Below are 21,133 nucleotides of genomic sequence, written 5' to 3' on the forward strand. Positions count from 1 at the left end.
GTATACCCTGAGGAGAGAGCAAGAGGCAAGAAGACCCCTGATTTGAGGCGTTTCCTATCTCTGTGGTGTAAATGCCCAGCCAGATTCAAGCTACCAATATGGTGTCACAGAATTGGGAAGAGATACACACAATAGGCACTCACAAGCTAATGCCTGCCAGCTCCAGCACACCACAGCTTTCTCCTTCCTTTGATGGCTCTTTTTCTGACTTCACTGTTAGCTCTCCTTCTTCCTCAAATTCCCAAAGGTATGCAGTCTTGAAATCTATGTTTTTGTTTTCATGTTCCTGCACTAATGAGTTTTAACTTTAAGGGCACACACACTTTTTATAATGATAAATTCCTTGGATCATCTCTCCAAAAACTTTTACATACACACATAGATATTAAAGCCTATATAAAAATAGCAGGTGCAGTAGAGCCTTTAGAAGCCAATGAACCCCAGATCAAGAATATTTACTCCATGCCAGGGATTCTCAACTACTGTGCATTACATTTACCTGAACATCTTTCATAAAATACCATTGGTTGAGGTCTCATTCCCAAACCAATTAAATTAGAGTTTTGGAGGCTGGAGCCTACACATCAATTTTAAAAGTCTCCCAGTTAAGTCTAATGTGTCCTGAGTGCTGAGGCTCACTGCTCTTCCTTCAGATATTCATCTGGTATCAACACCCAGGATGAGTGGTATGCGGCAAATAGGTGTAAGTATTTTTGATGATCTACACTCATGCATGCCGAAGGAAAGCTAAAGGAAAGCACAGATACTGTCTCTCAAAAGTAAAAATACATTAAGCAAAGAACACCTACATAATATCTCCATTCAGAAGTTTATCTGAAGGAAAACAAGAAATAAGACTAAACCCATGGAATTAATAGCAGGTAAATCTCTCCAGGCTACTCATCTGTTTGAGAACAGACTCAGAAAGATTCACTAACTTAAAATGAAAGTAAGACTAGTTCATAAGGGTATGCTAATGACTGGCTGTTTTCATAATTATAAATGTCATCTTTGACACTTTTAGGTCCTAATAGAGCAATAACCCTTAGACTAGGATTTTCTTTCTTTTTTTTTTTAAATCATGGTAAGAACATTTAACAAGCCATTCTATCCTTTTAACAGAATTTTAAGTGTAATACAGTATTGTCAACAGACATGACACTGTACAGTAGATCTCTAGAATTTATTCTTCTTGCATAACTAACTGGAATTTTCTTTAGTTAACTTCTCAGAGCATTTATTTTCTTAGAGTCTTAGAGAGCATGGTATACTCATGCACACTAAGCTGTGTTTTTATGCAGTACAGAAAACAGCATGTCACAGAATAATTCCAAGAGCTGGAGAATACTATGCAAATTCAAGATGAAAGCTCATTTCCACATGTTCATTTACTCTGGCGGCATTTCAATAAATGATGTGAAATTCTAAGGGCCATCTGTGGTGAGAGGAGCTCAAAGCAAAATTCTTGAGGTTCTTACAAATATTTCAGTTTCTAACCATCTAAGATCATGTGAGTCAGGAATTCGCAAGCATAAAACTGTATTAAGTATTGTAAGAATGTCACAATTATATGACATTTAAGGATTACTCCATGAAGACCAGGAAACTGCTGGCCTCACTCTTCACAATACTACTCCTTCAGTGTTAGTCATTAAGTACTTACACATTATGCAGTTAGCTGTTATCCAACAGAAAACTAACATACAAAAACAGACATACTTTTACTGTGTCCATTTACTCAGAAATCGAATAGGGAAATAAACCGAAGGCTTATATACAGGTATAATGTGTTGATCAGATTATCAGGCCCTTCCTATAGAAAGAACCCACATGTCCATGGTGACACAATATATACAAAATTTCAAATTCCTAAAGATTATAAGAGGTATGTTAATTTTTTTAAAGTAAGGTATTCTTTGTAATTTGGTTCATTTTAAAAAAAAAAACAGGAGATAGATTTAGTATGGTTTTTCAGCCCATGTTTGTTCAGGGCAAATATTCCTAAGAATGCCAAGTCATGGACTTCTACCTCTCTGCATTACTAAGCCAGCTGACACAAGTACAAACAGCTTCTGTCCTCAAAGGTTCCCTAATAAGCCACAGGCAGGCCAGGGTTTCTGTGGGGAAACCATTGCATAACTGGGTCTTAAAACTTGAGCTCAGCTCAAAAGTTTTTAAATGTTCAACAACAAGAAAAACAAACCAAAAAACCCATAAGGCTCTTCTCTTTAATGAATGTAATGAGAAAAAATTGTAGATTTAAAATTTTTGATTTGATAAAAAATTTTTTTATAAACGCTAACTTATTCATAAAGACTAGAGGATAAAATAAAACACCAATAAATGTTTAAACATTTGAGAGTAGGAATCTGGGTTTTTTCTCTTAAATTTTCACAATTTTTCAAAATTGTCTTTACTGTGCAAATGCAGCTTTAATATTTTTTAAAGCTGCTATTATGTAACTTTTGCTTGATTCTGATGTTATACTCTGTAACTACCTAATGAATAATTTATAGGTACCTTCTGAAGCCTTTACTTTCCCTTCTCCTCAACCAGCATTAGGGTGTTTCTGCAGCCCAGGTCAATGGCATATGGCACTGCTCATATCTGACACCACCTCTTATCTGGACCATGACATACAAGGAGAGATCAGAGCAGAAATGCAACAGCTCAGTGTCGGATTAGGAAGCCTGTGCTCTGAACTGATCAAGGGCTTGTAGCAAAGCAAGTCCCCCTTGCCATAGTGCCCCTCTGCTCTCCATTCCCTATTCCCAGGCTCACTTAGTTTCTACCCAATCACTAAGCATCCACTTTCCCCAACTTCAGGCTAGGGCTACAACAGAGCACTGACATTTTGGAAGAGCTCACATCAGTCAGTCTTGCAGCTGACCCCACTTTGACTTTGTGCCCCAAGACTGGTGGGTTCCTCTCTCGGGCCCCTGGGCTGAAATCAAGGTCCTTGTCCCTGGGCTGTGGCTGACACCCAGTCCTTTAAGAGTGGTAGCTGCTTGTGATCCAGAGCATCAGAATCACTTGGGAGACTGTCAGAAAGGCAGATCTCCTGGCCCATCCACGGCCTACTGAAGGAGAACTTAAGCATTAACAAGATCCCCAGCTGACCTGTATTCACGTAAAGGTTTGAAAAGCACTGGTCCAAATGATGGACAAGCTACCACCCCAACCACCTTTTGTCAGAATACTGGCCTTTCTGAGGTTGAGCTCCAGAGTAATGGGCCCTCCTTATTGGACTCCAGTCATGCCTGCTCTAGTGCACCCTCCCACCATGACCAGAGAGATGAGCTTTCTAATACCCAATCTGAGCACACTTAAAATTTTACAACAGCTTCTAGGAACTGGCCTTGCCAGCCTCATTTCCTACCAGCCATTACCTCCCAGCCTATGTTCTAGCCAGAGCAAACTACCTGTGGTTCCCAGAAAAGAGCAGTTACCAAAGATTATGTTTTCCTTAATGCAAATTTCCCAATATATTTATTTCAAACAGCATTACAACACATGAAACACTAATGATAATTAACTGACTCTAAGAAAGGGAGCTGGGGGATAAGGAGAACTTCTCTTTTTCCCCTCTTTTTCCATCTTCATGTATTAATTTTGCAATTAAAAAAATCTCTCCTGAGGAGAAAGACAAGCAGGTCCATCACTGGAGATACATCTAGCTATTTTACTGCTATCATAGGAGAGAGGATATATGACTAACTTCAAAGTGCTCATGTGCCTTTGAAAGTACTCAATGGATATTGTGGGAAACTTGCTGAATAATTCATACTTTCAACAGTAAATTCATTGAAAAGCCAAACACTTGCTTCATAGTTTTCTAAATATACCATTAAAGAGACTTTTCTTTTATCATGTAAACATTTTGGTTTTTCAAAATTAATCTTAAATTATAAACTGCAAGACTCTAAACATAAAAATCTGTAGTACTAAATAACATATTTAGTTTGTTTATTCATATGATGATTCATAGCCACTAGAGTCTGCTCACTCATTCAGGCAGCACAAGGAACCTGCCATAGTGCAGGCACTGTGGTGATGTGCTCTGTAGAGGTGGCTGTTTAAGCCATTTCTAAGCCAATATCCACTAAATAATGGATTTAAGATCTAGCACCACTCCACTCCAATATGTTTTTTCAATCCATCTAAATCTGCATCCTGGAACTATGCTTTTCAAAACCATTTTTATTTAAACTCACAAAATTACATAATCACAATCCAAATTAAAAAAGTAAAATCTATTTTTAACATCAATTATTTCAACTGAAGGCAACCCCAAACTTTCTTACCTATATGAAATTACATATTTTTTAATTTGCCTACCTTTATAAACTTCTTATCTGGCCCCAATTCTTAAGTCTAAAAATCTAAAAATGTATTTTCTCCAAACAAATTCCAGAGAAGGAGTAACCTCAACCTAATTCTTCATCAGCACGTGATTCCAAGTGGAAAAAGAAAATTAAAGAAGAGAGAAGTTCTCAGAACATTTACATTTAGTTTCTTACTTTAAAACTCATTTTACATCCATTCTTTTCCATTCTTATATGCGACACTTAAATGTGGTGCCTTCAATTCATTTGCTAAAATAACTCAGATAAAACTTGTAATAGAATATATAGCTGTTACTGAGGTTTTAAAAGGACAAGAAGAAAAATAAATGATAAGCTGAATATTAAAAAGATAAGGGCAAGCAAAACAGAAGGAACAAAATAGCAGTAGATTCATAGACACTGAGAAAGGACTAATGGTAACCAAGGGGAAGGGGTTAAGGCAGATAGGGGAATAAAAGGGTACAATAATTCACCATCACAAAATAAATTGGTCACAGGGATGGTAGTACAGCATGGACAATATAGTCAATGATTATCTAACATCTTTCTACGTTGATAATAACAAGGATTTAATAATATGGGTAACTTGAAACACTTTGAAACAACATAAAATTGTATATCAAGGATACTTTAATTAAAAAAAAAAGATAAGGGCACAGTAAGAAAAGAAAGTAAAGTCTAAAGTAGTCATAGTCAAAGCTGATGAGACCTCAGCTTAAATTAACTTCAGATACTATTACCAGTTCCTAAACCTAATGCAATGACCCTGCTAAATGATCTCAATTCCCTCCCAAACCTGAGTCAAATGGAAAAGTGAATAAATAGCTAGGTTTCACAATGCACAATGATTTTCATATACACTTAGAAAATTTCAGTTCTTCAAAGTTAAACTGGACAATAAATATCTGTAATTGGACATTTTGGGTATTTAAAAAAATGAAATAACACACCTGCTCAGTAGCAAAAGAAATTATTGGTTTTACAAGTAGATTTAAAAGCAACTAACTTGTAAGGAAGACAGAAAGCATGGATGAATTCCCATACATAAAACAAATACTATTTCATGTATAGTCTTCACTTCAGATGGTAGGAAGAAGGTAAGTGTAAAACTAACCAATACACCTGGGAACCACAGGAACACTTCATTTCAAACTTTTGAAAGAATTTACCAGACCACTTGACAAGATACCTGAATAAATGAAGTGCAGAATGTCCGATAAGCAAGAACAGAAGAGGGCGTCTTTAACAATGACTCGTAATGGTGGGTTGCCTGGAGAATCCTGGCCAGCACCTGGAAATGCAGTATCTCTGTTTATAGCAAAGAGATCCTGGGTGGTTCGAATGATACTGGAATCCTGAATGTCAGTGGGACTCTTCACATTGAAAAGCAGCATGAAGACGTGGCTTACGGCACAGAGAACGATCTTGTGGGCCTCTACAACTTCCTTTAAATCTGGGTTGTAAAATACCACATCCACACACTGACAGCAGAACAGCAAATTATTTAAATCAGAGTTATAATGTGATGCTTCAGCTTTTAAGACAGGCATTTTTTCTGTTTCAAAAAAAGAAGATAAAAATTATGAGCTACTCTACTGGTCTACAAACCCAATCATTTCAGGTTTGTTTTAAATACAACAAACCGTATATTTTAGTATTATTAGGTTGAACTGTATGAAATTGCCAATTTAAGCCAGTTTTGACAAATAAAAAAAGAGCAATTCTGTATAGCTACCTAATCATGTATATAAATTATCATATATAAATTATCAGAGATAACACAGACACACAGAAATACTGAACAACATGGGGATTAGGGGCACTGACTCGCACATAGTCAAAAATTCACATATAATTTTGGACTCCCCCAGAACAACGACTAATAGCCTACTGTTGGTTTTATGATAGTGAATGATAAAATAGACTAGTATACATAGATTTTACACATTCATGAACTATCTAACTTTTTCTTAGTTTTCTTGATATTTCTAGACTATGTAGTTCATCTGAAAGTTTCTTCAAACTGTTGCTAATCTCCAAAAAATAAAAATCTTCCAGTATATTGAAAAAAGTCCACGTAAGTGGACCCATGCAGCTCAAAACCGTGTTGTGCAAGGGTCAACTATGTTTACTTTTAATGTTGCAAATAAAAAATATACTAATGCTATAAAGAGCAATAAAATAGTATTTCTCACTATTTGTGTGTCCCAAAATAAAATATTTCTTTGAATACTGAATTTTAGTATGCTGATAGTTATCATTCTTTACTTCCACCTGATAAAGATTCAAAGAAATTACTGAGTAAGTTCTGAAGAACATAACCACACATCTGAAGCTGTTTCCTCTGGGATTGGAAGTGGAGGTGGAGGGCTAAACTGTTAAAATTGCAACTTCTCAAAGCCAGAGCTCAGTCTTGGACTCCATTGTTTGAAACTGTCTTGACCATTTTGATCCTAAAATTAATACTCTTTTCCTCCTAATAAAAAAATACGCTTCCCCAGAACTGGCTTTTTCCCTTCAGCAACTCAGGGAGAATGTTGGTTAGGCTCCCTAATTTTCAAAAAAGGATGTAACCTTCTATTTCCTAGTTTGATTACTAAGGATAGAGTAACCCTCAGTCAATTCAAAATATCCACACAGAGGACCACACCCTAGGGACTCATCATAGACCCTAACTATAAAACGTCTCCTGTCAACTTTTCACCTGAGTTAAGGGAAGTGTTATCTATGAAGGGTTGCAATCATCTAAATCAGTGGAATTCAATCTTTAGCAATGACAATTCTTTACTCTAAAGTAAAACTCTAACCTATAAGACAGACAAGGACAGGGGTTCTCTGCCGACTAGGCTCCTCCTGAAGTGGACCCCACCTACCCTCCTCTCCACTGCCCAAGGCAGCTTCACAGACCCTTGAAGGCTGAGGACGGTCTGAAAGCCATGTGCCCCACAGCCCAAGATCTGTGCTTAGAACAAGTCAGCACCAGAACGAATGTGTACTGTCCTGGACCCCTGGGTGTTCAGTGTGATACCCAACAGGACACAAGAAACAGACTTCTGACAGCTGAAACTGCACTTGCTGATGGGACACTTTTGAAGGCCTTGACCACTAGGCAACCCAGTGCCCCAAATGAAGACCCATATGAGAAATTTTAGTGCTAAACGATGTGAAATGATTTGCTTCCTCTGAGGAACTTGCATATTGTCTCTTCTTCAATAGTAAGAACTAAGAAATAATCTACCTATCTACATTAATTATTTGGCTATTCCCTACCCACCTTCTCATCCAGAAAGCATACAAAGCCTCATTGTTTGCTACATACCCAAACATCTCTGCCTTTCACTTTGCACTCCAGGAAGTTCAAAACCAAGATCATTTATAATCTATATATTTATATGTATTTTTAAACCTGGAATTGACTTCCCATACTAATTTGTATTTTCTTGATTTTTATTTATACTCATTTATTTAATAAATACTTATCAAGTACCTACTTTTTAAAGCAATATCTATAACAAACTGATCTGGATAGAGTTCTATTCTACTATTTCTATTAGAAAATTATGGAAAAAATTCTGATAGCAGTTGGTGTAATTTTACTTATTTATTTTTAACTTTACTTTCCTCTACCTTGGTATTATGAACATTTCCAAGCATTCAAAAAAAGTTTAAAGAACTATACAATCTGTACACATATATCCTTCTCTTTGATTTTGCAGTTATTAACATTTTGTCATTTTTTGCCTTATCTCTGGATAGACAAAGACACACAGACACACACACACTTTCGCACATTCATACCTCTGAACCATTTAAAAGTTGTAATCTTCAGGACCCTTCAGCCCTAAATACTCTCACACTCACCACCTAAGAATAAGAATATTCTTCCACTACCATACTATTATAACCATAATTACTATAATAAAATTAACAATAATTCCATAATACTATCTAATTTCCAGTCCATATTAAAATCCTATACAATGACCCAAGAAATCTTCTAGATGTTTTTTTTATATCATTAATCTACAATTACATGAGGAACATTATGTTTACTAGACTACCCCTATAACCAAGTCCCCCACACATACTCCAATACAGTCTCGGTCCATCAGTGTAGTAAGATGCTATAGAGTCACTACTTGTCTTCTCTGTGTTGCACAGCCCTCCCTGTGCACCCACCTCATTATACATGCTAATCATAATGCCCCCTTTCTTCCCCTCCCCCTTATCCCTCCCTTCCCACCCTTCCTCCCCAGTCCCTTTCCCTTTGGTAACTGTCAGTCCATTCTTGGGTTCTGTGAGTCTGCTGCTGTTTTGCTCCTTCAGTTTTTTTCTTTGTTCTTATACTCCACAGATGAGTGAAATCATTTGGTACTTGTCTTTCTCTGCCTGAGCATAATTTCACTGAGCATAATACCCACTAGATCCATCCATATTGTTGCAAATGGTAGGATTTGTTTTCTTCTTATGGCTAAATAATATTCCATTGTGTGTATGTACCACATCTTCTTTATCCATTCATCTACTGATGGACACTTAGGTTGCTTCCATATCTTGGCTATTGTAAATAGTGCTGCAATAAACATAGGGGTGCATTTGTCTTTTTCAAACGGGGCTGCTTCATTCTTAGGGTAAATTCCTAGAAGTGGAATTCCTGGGTCAAATGGTATTTCTATTTTGAGCTTTCTGAGGAACCTCCATACTGCTTTCCACAATGGTTGAACTAATTTACATTCCCACCAGCAGTGTAGGAGGGTTCCCCTTTCTCCACAACCTCGCCAACATTTGTTGTTGTTTGTCTTTTGGATGGTGGCCATCCTTACTGGTGTGAGGTGATATCTCATTGTGGTTTTAATTTGCATTTCTCTGACAACTAGCGATGGGGAGCATCTTTTCATGTGTCTGTTGGCCATATGAATTTCTTCTTGGGAGAACTGTCTGTTCAGCTCCTCTGACCATTTTTTATAAATTTTTTATTAAGGTATGATTGATATACACTCTTATGAAGTTTTCACATGAAAAAACAATGTGGTTACTACATTTACCCATATTATCAAGTCCCCACCCATACCCCAATGCAGTCACTGTCCATCAGTGTAGCAAGTTGCCAGAGATCCACTATGTCCCTTCTCTGTGCTACACTGTTCTCCCCATGATCCCCCACACCATGTGTACTAAACATAATACCTCTTAGTCTCCTTCTCCCTCCCACACCCTTCCCCTTTGGTAACCACTAGCTCATTCTTGGACTCTTTGAGTCTGCTGCCATTTTGTTCCTTCAGTTTTGCTTCATTATTATACTCCACAAATGAGGGAAATCATTTGGCACTTGTCCTTCTCTGCCTGGCTTATTTCACTGAGCATAATGTCCTCCAGCTCCATCCATGTTGTTGCAAACAGTAGGATTTGTTTCTTTCTTATGGCTGAATAGTATTCCATTGTATATATGTACCACATCTTCTTTATCCATTCATCTACAGATGGATACTTAGGTTGCTTCCATATCTTGGCTATTGTAAAAAGTGCTGTGATGAACATAGGGGTGCATATGTCTTTTTGAATCTGAGAAGTTGTATTCTTTGGGTATATTCCAAGAAGTGGGATTCCGGGGTCAAATGGTATTTCTATTTTTAGTTTTTTGAGGAACCTCCATATTGCTTTCCACAATGGTTGAACCAGCTTACATTCCCACCAGCAGTGTAGGAGGGTTCTCCGCATCCTCGCCAACATTTGCTGTTCTTAGTCTTTTCAATGCTGGGCATCCTTACTGGTATAAGGTGATATCTCATTGTGGTTTTAATTTGCATTTTCCTGATGATTAGTGATGTGGAGCATCTTTTCATGTGTCTGTTGGCCATCTGAATTTCTTCTTTGAAGAACTATCTCTTCATATCCTCTGCTCATTTGTTAATCGGGTTATTTGCTTTTCGGGTGTTGAGGTGTGTAAGTTCTTTATATACTTTGGATGTTAGCCCCTTGTTGGATATGTCATTTACAAATATATTCTCCCATACTGTAGGATGCCTTTTTGCTTTGTTGATGATGTCGTTTGCCATATAAAAACTTATTAGTTTGATGTAGTCCCATGAGTTCATTTTTGCTTTTGTTACTTACCCTCTCTCGAGGAGATGGGATCAGGAAGAAGTTGCCCATGCTTATTTATATTCAGGAGATGTTTGCCTATCTTGTCTTCTAAGAGTTTTATGGTTTCATGAATTACATTCAAGCATTCAAGTCTTTAATCCATTTCAAGTTTACTTCCTCTGACCATTTTTTAATTGGATTATTTGCTTTTTGTTTGCTGAGGTGCATGCACTCTTTATATATTTTGGATGTCAACCCTTTATTGGATCTGTCATTTACGAATATATTCTCCCATACTGTAGGACACCTTTTTGTTCTATTGGTGTCCTTTGCTGTACAGAAGCTTTTCAGCTTGATATAGTCCCACTTGTTCATTTTTGCTTTTGTTTCCCTTGCCTGGGGAGATATGTTCATGAAGAAGTCACTCATGTTTATGTCCAAGAGATTTTTGCTTATGTTTTTTTCTAAGAGTTTCATGGTTTCATGACTTACATTCAGGCCTTTGATCCATTTCGAATTTACTTTTGTGTATGGGGTTAGACAGTGATCCAGTTTCATTCTCTTATATGTAGCTCTCCAGTTTTGCCAACACCAGCTGTTGAAGAGGCTGTCATTTCCCCATTGTATGTCCATGGCTCCTTTATCAAATATTAATTGACCATACATGTTTGGGTTAATGTCTGGAGTCTCTAATCTGTTCCACTGGTCTGTGGCTCTGTTCTTGTGCCAGTACCAAATTGTCTTGATTACTGTGGCTTTGTAGTAGAGTTTGAAGTTGGGAAGTGTGATCTCCCCTGCTTTATTCTTCCTTCTCAGGATTGCTTTGGCTATTTGGGGTCTTTTGTGTTCCATATGAATTTTAAAACTATTTGTTCCAGTTAGTTGAAGAATGCTGTTGGTATTTTGATAGGCATTGCATTGAATCTGTAGATTGCTTTAGGCAGGATGGCCATTTTGACAATACTAATTCTTCCTAGCCGAGAGCATGGGATGAGTTTTCATTTGTTAGTATCCTCTTTAATTTCTCTTAAGAGTGCCTTGTAGTTTTCAGGGTATAGGTCTTTCACTTCCTTGGTTAGGTTTATTCCTAGGTATTTTATTCTTTTTGATGCAATTGTGAATGGAATTTTTTTCCTGATTTCTCTTTCTTCTAGTTCATCGTTAGTGTATAGGAAAGCAACATATTTCCGTGTATTAATTTTGTATCCTGCAACTTTGCTGAATTCAGATATTTGTTCTAGTAGTTTTGGAGTGGAGTCTTTAGGGTATTTTATACACAGTGTCATGTCATCTGCAAATAGTGACAGTTTGACTTCTTCTTTACCAATCTGCATGCCTTGTATTTCTTGGTTTTGTCTGATTGCCATGGCTAGGACCTCCAGTACAACGTGGAGTAACAGTGGGGAGAGTGGGCATCCCTGTCTTGTCCCCAATCTTAGTGGAAAGGCTTTTATCTTCTCACTGCTAAGTATGATGTTGGTTGTGGGATTGTCATATATGGCCTTTATTAGGTTGAGGTACTTGCCCTCTATATCCATTTTCTTGAGAGTTTTTATCATGAATGGATGTTAAATTTTGTTGAATGTTTTTTCAGCATCTATGGAGATGATCATGTGGTTTTTCTCCTTGATGTGGTGGATGATGTTGATGGATGTTCGAATGCTGTATCATCCTTGCATCCCTGAGATGAATCCCACTTGATCATGGTGTATGATCTTCTTGATATATTTTTGAATTCGGTCTGCTAATATTTTGTTGAGTACTTTTGCATCTATGTTCATCAGGGATATTGGTCTGTAATTTTCTGTTTTGGGGCTTTGTGCTGTTGTTGTCATTTGTCTCCATATATTGCTTGATCGCTATTTTAATCTGCTCATTGATCCATTGATTATTTAGGAGAATGTTGTTAAGCCTCAATGTGTTTGTGAGCCTTTTTGTTTTCTTTGTGCAATTTATTTCTAGTTTTATACCTTTGTGGTCTGAGAAGTTCGTTGGCAGAATTTCAATCTTTTTGAATTTACTGAGGCTCTTTTTGTGGCTCAGTATGTGGTCTATTCTGGAAAATGTTCCATATGCACTTGAGAAGAATGTGTATCCTACTGCTTTTGGGTGTAGAGTTCTGTAGATGTCTACTACGTCCATCTGTTCCAGTGTGTTGTTCAGTGCCACTGTGTCCTTGCTTATTTTCTGTCTGGTGAATCTGTCCTTTGAAGTGAGTGTTGTGTTGAGGTTTCCTAGAACAAATGCATTGCATTCTATTTCCTCCTTTAATTCTGTTAGTATTTCTTTCACATATGTTGGTGCTCCTGTATTGGGTGCATATATATTTATAATGGTTATATCCTCTTGTTGGACTGACCCCTTTATCATATGTAATGTCCTTCTTTATCTCTTGTGACTTTCTTTGTTTTGAAGTCTATTTTGTCTGATACAAGTACTGCAACACATGCGTTTTTCTCCCTGTTGTTTGCATGAAATAACTTTTTCCATCCCTTAACTTTTAGTCTGTGTGTGTCTTTGGGTTTGAGGTGAGTCTCTTGTAAGCAGCATATGGATGGGTCTTGCTTTTTTATCCATTCTATTACTCTGTGTCTTTTGATTGGTACATCAATCCATTAAATTTAGGGTGATTATTGAAAGATATGTACTTATTGCCATTGCAGGCTTTAGATTTATGGTTACCAAAGGTTCAAGGGTAGCTTCTTTACTATCTAATCATCTAACTTAACTCGCTTATTAAGCTATTATAAACACAGTCTGATGATTCTTTATTTCTCTCCCTTCTTATTCCTCCTCCTCCATTCTTTATATGTTAGGTGTTTTAATCTGTACTCTTTTGTGTTTCCTTTGACTGCTTTTGTGCATAGTTGGTTTTATTTTTTGCCTTTCAGGTTAGTATTTGGTTGGTCTGCTTTCTTTGCTGTGATTTTATTTTCTCTGGTGACATCTATTTAGCCTTAGGAGTGCTTCCATCTAGAGCAGTCCCTTTAAAATATCCTGTAGAAGTGGTTTGTGGGAGGCAAATTCCTTTAACTTGTGCTTGTCTGGAAATTGTTTAATCCCTCCTTCATATTTAAATGATAATCATGCTGGATACAGTATTCTTGGTTCAAGGTCCTTCTGTTTCATTACATTAAATATATCATGCCATTCTCTTCTGGCCTGTAAGGTTTCTGTTGATGATAGCCTGATGGGTTTTCCTTTGTAGGTGACCTTTTTTCTCTCTCTGCTGCCTTTAGTACTCTGTCTTTGTCTTTGATCTTTGCCATTTTAATTATTATATGTCTTGGTGTTGTCCTCCTTGGGTCCCTTGTGTTGGGAGATCTGTGGGCTTCCATGGTCTGAGAGACTATTTCCTTCCCCAGTTTGGGGAAATTATCAGCAATTATTTCTTCAAAGACACTTTCTATCCCTTTCTCTCTCTCTTCTTCTTCTGGTACCCCTATAATTGGAATATTGTTCCATTTGAATTGGTCACACAGTTCTCTTAATATTCTTTCATTCCTGGAGATCTTTTTATCTCTCTCTGCCTCAGCTTCTCTGTATTCCTGTTCTCTGATTTCTATTCCATTAACGGCCTCTTGTACCTCATCCAGTCTGCTCTGAAGTCCTTCCAGAGATTGTTTTATTTCTGTATTCTCCCTCCCAACTTGATCCTTCAGCTCTTGCATATTTCTCTGCAGGTCCATCAGCATGGTTATGTACTTTATTTTGAATTCTTTTTCAGCAAGATTGGTTAAATCTCTCTCCCAAGGCCCTCTCTCAGGGGTTGTCTGGGTGATTCTGGACTGGACCAAATTCTTCTGCTTTTTCATAGTGATAGAGGTAGTCGTAGGCAGGTAGCGTTTGTGTTAGCTGGGAGAACAAAGTCCCTTCCTGCTTGGTGGTCACCTTGCCCTTCTCCGCTGCCGGTGCCAGTTACCCGCACACTGGGAGCAGGCTCCAGGTTAAACCCCTGAGCCACGGCGGGCGGGGCAGCCCAGAGCCCTGCTGTGAGAGTAAGGCGTGCCTGGTGTGCTCTCCTGCGAGAACAGCACCCCTTCGCGCCTTGCCCCAGCTTCCTCTGCCTGCACCGGGCAGTGCTGGTGGCAGCTTTTGGATCTGGCCTGGACGGCTGCACGCTGGGACGAGACTCTGGGCAGATGCTGTGGGCGCAGCCACTCCCAGGCTGCTCTGCCGGGGCCACGCAGGAGTGGGAATGAACGGCAGGCTGTTTATAGCCATGAGGGGCTTCAGAGCTGCATTACCACCCAGTGGGTTAGGGCGCCTAAAGTTCCCCGGGATTCCCAGCTGCTGTGCTGAGTGTGCTGGGACGATTCCATCCAGCTGTGAAGCCCCTGTCCCTTTAAGACTTCCAAAAGGCACTCACTTTTCTTTTGTCCCAGGGGCGCCAGCTGCGGGGACCCGTTCACAGATTTTACTTTTCTGTTTCCCTAATATCCAGCACACCATGCAATGTGTGTCTGCACTCCCAGTGCGGATTACTAGGGCTGGGTGTTTAGCAGTCCTGGGCTTCCACTCCCTCCCCGCTCTGACTCCTTTTCTCCCACCAGGAGCTGGGGTGGGGAGAGCACTTGCGTCCCACTGGGTCACAGCTTGTATCTTACCCCCTTCATAAGAAGCTGTGTTCTCACAGATGTAGATGTAGCCTGGCTATTGTACTGTATCCTCTGGTCTCTCTGTTAGGTGTAGTTTTATTTGTTGTATTTTCAAAAATATATATGGTTTTGGGAGGAGATTTCCGCTGCACTATTCACACCACCATCTTCCCAAAATCCCCCTAGATGTTTTTTTTGAACCAGTAGCCAATCAAGATTCATGTACTGTATTTGGTTATACCTCAATCGATTTCAATTCAGAACAGCTCTCCAGCACACACACTACTTTTTAAATAATCTATAATTCCCAGTTTTTAAGACAGTATTCCTCAAAATGTGGCCCAACCACCACCTGCTTTGGAATCACCTGGGAAACTTATTTGAAAAGTACCTGCTGGGTCCCTTCCCAGGATTACTGAGTAAGCATGTCATATGAGTCCTGAACATACTCAAATTTGAGAAAATTTCTCTAAGACTTACAAAATGATCTATAATAAATATCAATTGAATGTCTAGATATTGGTTAATAAAAGCACCTGGTTGTTCAAGCTGAGGTGGTCTAATTCCATGAAAAGAGTTGCTCATTTTCCTTTTCTTCATTTTTTCACTTGTCTTCTGATTTAAGGCTTGAATCATAAAATACTCCAACTAAAACATGAATCAAATTTTAGTTAAAGCACCCACAAAACTGTATCTAACATGATTACTTGTACCCCAAATCACATTTGCCAAATGTTTTTAATGCCTTCATCATCTATGTGTATGCTTTAGCAAACACTTTCAAACAACTTTTTATTTTTAAAAAATGTATCGAGTAGAACAGATTGTGCCTTGTCTAAACATACATACATAAACTATCCATTCAAGACAGAACTATTTATTCTCTTGAATAATCAAAATGCCAAGCAGTACTACCATGTGACTGTCAATAACCATCTCGTGGGCAGCCACAGCAGTTAATACTAAAGAAATTCTGGGCAGGAACAGCTCTGGTTCTATGTCACAGTTGTTTATATCATCTAGGGAAGTACACATGTGCTTTTTTTTCCTCTTGAATAAATTACTTTGAAATACATCCTTTATGTTATAAATTAAAAATCTGAACTGCATGCAATTACACAGCTCTAGTGCTGTGCCTTAAATTGTGAGGCTGGGGCAAAATATAAATGGAGGTCCACATACCACATATCCAAATATTTAAACACTGTAAATCAAGAAAACAAACTATTATGTAAAAGACATTCTATGCTCCTGCTTTGACAAACAGGTCATCATAAAAGCCTGGAAGGCCCGGTTCAGATTTAAGTTCTCAAAGTCTCCTTGAAGCAAAGGGAGGGCTGGCTCCTAACTCCTTGGCCTCAAGACCACCCCTTCTCTTCTCACTCCCTGCTCCATCCCATGCCTGGAAGAGCTTTGTGCATACAAGTGGATGTCCACGCCTGCACATCCAAGCTCCATCCACTCTCCTCTCCCCCATTTCTCATAAGCAGTCATTCTTCAGCTATCTCTCAGACCTAGGAGTGCACATACCAGCAACATGGTCTGCCTTCAGGAGGATGGACCCAGGAGAGAGGCCTGCAGAGGCCTGGAAAACAGTCTCAGGGCTAGCTGGTCAGAGAATTCTGGAGCCTGGGTTTTGGCCACAGATTGGTTCAATAGAAATTTCTGTTCTGTGTTGATGGTAATGTTTTGTAATATCTGTGCTATTCAATATAGTACGCAGCCACATGTAGCTACTCAGCACCTGAAATGTGGATAGTGTGCCTAAGGAACTGAACTTCTTCTAAAAAATCATTTAAATATAAATAACCACATATGGCTAGTGGCTACCAAATGAATGGTGCAGGTCTAGAAGGTGCTACTAGCTCCAGGGGGGACATACACCTGGCTCCATCAATGCATGCTCACTGGGGAGGGGTCCACTATATGTGGGCCAGATGGGGCTCTCTGAAGCTTGGGGGAATGTGCCCCTCTCTCCCAGGTCTTCACTCCTGACTCTTAAACACAAGATTTTAAATGCTGCTTTCACCCTGACATTATCATCTCCACCCATATTCTTGCAAATGCGATTGTTTCTTACACTCAAGATCCCAGTTTTACTTTGAGTCTGAAAGGGATCGTTTTGGTCTTATTTTCATATTCTCAAGTCTTGAGTTAAGGAAAAAGAAACTCTCATGTCTTTATTCCACCCTTGACCACAAGTTCAATCCTCATCATGCCTCCGACTCTTAACTGCAACACTAGGTATTAAGAACAAAGAGAAACAAGGGGTGGGGGAGAATAAGAGAAAAAGAAGAGAAAGTGGGAGATGGGAGGTAAAAAGACTGATCCTGAGAATTTCAGGCCCAGAAACAAGGAGACTTAAGGCCCCAAAGAGAACCAGCCTCCTCCTCTCCAACAAATAAAACCAAACTATCTATCCTCCAGCTCCCTAGGTATTTCAGGGAAATTCAAGATTCTTAGATCAAATTAAGATTTTTTTAAAACCACTACAATATAGTATGCTTGTCAGGAAAATTAGATTTCATCTCTCTCTACCTTCCTACCCAGTGCATTATCACTATAAATAAATAAAACACAAGTTTCTTACCATCATTGATAATATCAATACTGTGAGTATATCTTCCTTAATTATTATTGTTTCTATTGCTATATTACTGTTTCTTTATAATACTGAGTGAATAATACTTATACTGGATAGCAGAACCATTTATATTTGGTTCTTATCTGGAATTTAACAACTCCAGAACAAATGAAATTTCTAGAGTTATCCACAGAAATCTCAACATTTCAGATGAACCTACATAATGAATATTCTGGCATACTGGGGAGAGTACTTGATAAAATGCTAGGGGACTGATGGAGAAGTCCAAAGTGCTCCTACTTAATGTAGAGTCTCCTTTGGTTTAAACCACTCATCAATGTGTACCATGTTTGTCCCCTGAGAGGAGTCACTTAAAGGGGTGGAAAAACAGCTCCAGAGTTAATACTTACAACTCCATACTAATCGCCAAGGACTGTGCAGTCCTAATATTGTAGGTTAGGTGCAGTGGATGGGCCTCAAAATGCCTGCAGGACCCAATAAATGTCACTACAACAGAGCAAGCAAACTCTGGCTCCCCACATATCCAAAAAAACTATTTGTATTAGTTTCTGTGGATAGTTCTGAGCTACACCAAGATTAAGAGCTTATGAAATCTTGCGAAAGCATAGAGGAAGAAAACTTATTCTTTTCAAGCAGCAGATAGAAATGAAGGAGAACTTTGAAGGCCCACTGATTCGGGTTGTCAGGCTCACTGAGCTGTATAAAGATTACATTAAAACTAACATCGCAAGTAGCATAAGCAAACCTGCCTTTGACATGTACAGCAAAGACCAATAAAGTGTCATCAAATGGAAAATTCCAAAATATCCTATATTAGCAAATGTTTCATTTGGAGAGAAAAATACAAATAAATTTTACTCTGAAAAAGCCTTTTTTCTACTCTTGTTTTATTTTCAATGTTAAAGCTAATCATGCTCTTAAAAGTTCTATTTGAGGTTCTGAAAAATAGCTAAAGAGGCGACCTGAAATTGACTTTAATTTATGTAACAGGAATTCCCACTTACCACTCCTCCAAAATATTTTCCTATGTAGAAGTCATCAAGGCTGTGTAGTTCAAGATAAGTAGCTCCTAGTTCTTTAGCAAGTTGGATCCCTTCTGTTGTACTGACACAGCTCCCTCTGTCTGAGGTACATAGTGGGCATGTACAAGGTAATTCTTCTGAGAAAATAAATATGAGTAACAAAGAGCTTTGAAATTAAATGGGAAGAAAATGTACATAGATAGTCTGAACATTAAGCAACAAATGAAGAGCTCATGCCAGAATCACAGTTCAAGGGCATTTAGTACTTCCACTATCCACTAGGCTCTGAATAAAATGTGTCAGTGATAATAGAAAGGTCCCCAAAATAAACAATCTTTAACTGCAAGAAGAATAAGCAGTATTTTAGAAAACAGAAGAATTAAAAAATAGGTGAATGGATATTACCAATGCTGTTACAGTAATCAGACCAACCAGTTGGTAATGGCAGGCTTGCTTCCCTTTATACAACCTTGAGAAACTGAGTATCAGTACAAATCTAACACTTGACTGCCCATAGAAATCATGGAAAAAGGTGAGTTGGCTCTTTATGGGTGTGTGATTAAATATATTCATCACATTTGAACAGACTTCATACTTTTTTAAATAATTTTTTTATTAAGGTATCATTGAAATACACTCTTATGAAGGTTTCACAAGAAAAACAATGTGGTTGCTACATTCACCCATATTATCAAGCCCTCCCAACACCCCATTGCAGTCACTGTCTATCAGTGTAGTAAGATGCCACAGAGTCACTACTTGTCTTCTCTGTGCTACACTGTCTTCCCCATCAGACCTTATACTTCTAACAGAATCCTCAATTTGACCTGAATCTTCAAGACTGTAAAACTGTCACTCCCTTTGTAGATATCATATAAAGTACATTCTTATTAATCCAGACAGTTCAATTATTAGACTCTAAAGCACTCAACTGTTGAGACCAAATTCAATCACTCTTTATCTTTTTCTTTTAGATTAAAAAATTTTTTAATGAAGGAATAAAAAGTATTTACTCAAAATACGAGCTGCCCCAAGAGTCTTGGTTGTACCATGTACAGATCTATGACTGAGAAGGTGGTAAATCAGCCTGTCTGTAAGGAGACACCTTCATAAGGCTAAAAACATGTTTGACTCCATGTTCACTAGCTAGTTTTGCTTTGTTTTATGCTGTAACATCAAATATGTCATTGTTCAAAAGGCAGCAAAGTCAAAAAGGAATAAATCGATTTCTAAATGTACATGTTGCTATAGGTTGGCTTCTCTGGGAAACAGACTCTTGAGATGGAGACTGGTGTGCAGGAGCTTTACTGGGGGGTAATCTAGGGAACAACTGTTCTCAGGGGTGAGGGGAGTAGGACTGGGCAGAGAAAATTCAAATTGCAGTATAGTTGCAACAGAGACCTCAGACGATCCTAAGGGGGCTCTAGAGCTTAGATGGCCCTTTATAGTGAATTTCTGTTTGAGGAGAGGCAGCAGGGAGTTTGTATCCCTAAGTCAACCAGTTATTAGATGAAGGCTTCCCACATGGAGGGGGACATAACCTTGGGCAAACAGCTTCCACCAGAAGAAGGTAATGACTGGAAAGGGTTCAGCCGTGTACCATCAGCAGCCAACAAGCTTGGTAACTGAAGGAGTAAGAACAAGTGGGTCACTCCCCACAACATACACAACAAACTTCCTACCAATGACCTGCATATAGATAGAGCACATATACGTACATATAGGGTGTATACTCAGGATATTTAGTGCATGTGCATACTACATACATAACTATGCGTTTGTAGGCACGCACACAAGTTAGATAATTTTAGCTTCAGTGAAAGCATTTTAGAGCTCAGAAGCCATGTATTCACTCCACCTTTTGCAGAGGAGGAAACTAAGGTTCAGAGAGGTTAAGTGATTTGTCCAAGTCTCCATATGTATTAGAGATGGAGAAACAGTAATAAAATTGTTACATGCTGTACCTAATTAAGGGATATCAAAAGATTACAGACAAATTTAGTTTGAGTAAAGAATTATTCATTCCAAAAACATAGTGATTTAAAAATTAACCTTGGGTTCTCTGAATTAAGCCATAAATTCTGAGGTTTTGCTTTTCCTAAGATCATTTTATGTTTGGAGCAAATAAAGTTTTTAGGCAGATTTAGCCTATTTCAAAAAATAACACATTAGTATTTCACATTCTTTACAAAGCCTTCATAAGCAGTGCCTTTGATTTTCTGAAGACTGAGGCTTTCTTATGTCTACAAAGCTCTCCTTATGTTGATGGAATGGGGTGGGAAGGCAGATCATCTAATTAAACTATATTTCTAGACAAAATAAGGCAAAGACTGTAGCATTTCAAGTGAAAAATTAAGTGAACATAATGTAAATTAATTTTTAACAAATAATCTTGATTTGAGGAAAAAATCCACTGAATTTCAGGTTTAACCCAGCCGAGTGGGGTTTTTCCTCATGTGGAGCCATAAGCATTTTGCT

General features: G+C 38.3%; 1 protein-coding gene across 2 annotated transcripts in view; it reads right to left on the bottom strand.

The window, feature by feature from the left end:
• The window catches only part of RHOBTB3 (Rho related BTB domain containing 3), a 56,276-nt gene that overhangs the window by 21,784 nt on the left and 13,359 nt on the right, over positions 1-21,133 (bottom strand). The window contains exons 4-6 of one of the 2 annotated variants that reach the window (XM_036925734.2): positions 18,638-18,789; positions 15,565-15,676; positions 5,536-5,901 (exon numbers count right to left, since the gene is read on the bottom strand). In XM_036925734.2, the coding sequence (XP_036781629.2) occupies positions 5,536-5,901; positions 15,565-15,676; positions 18,638-18,789 (630 nt within the window). Of the gene's footprint in view, positions 1-5,535; positions 5,902-15,564; positions 15,677-18,637; positions 18,793-21,133 lie in introns of both variants that reach the window. The other variant, XM_036925733.2, reaches the window with a different exon arrangement.

This window comes from Manis pentadactyla, chromosome 2 (genome assembly GCF_030020395.1).
Source record: "Manis pentadactyla isolate mManPen7 chromosome 2, mManPen7.hap1, whole genome shotgun sequence".
In the NCBI taxonomy this organism is placed as follows: Eukaryota; Metazoa; Chordata; class Mammalia; order Pholidota; family Manidae; genus Manis; species Manis pentadactyla.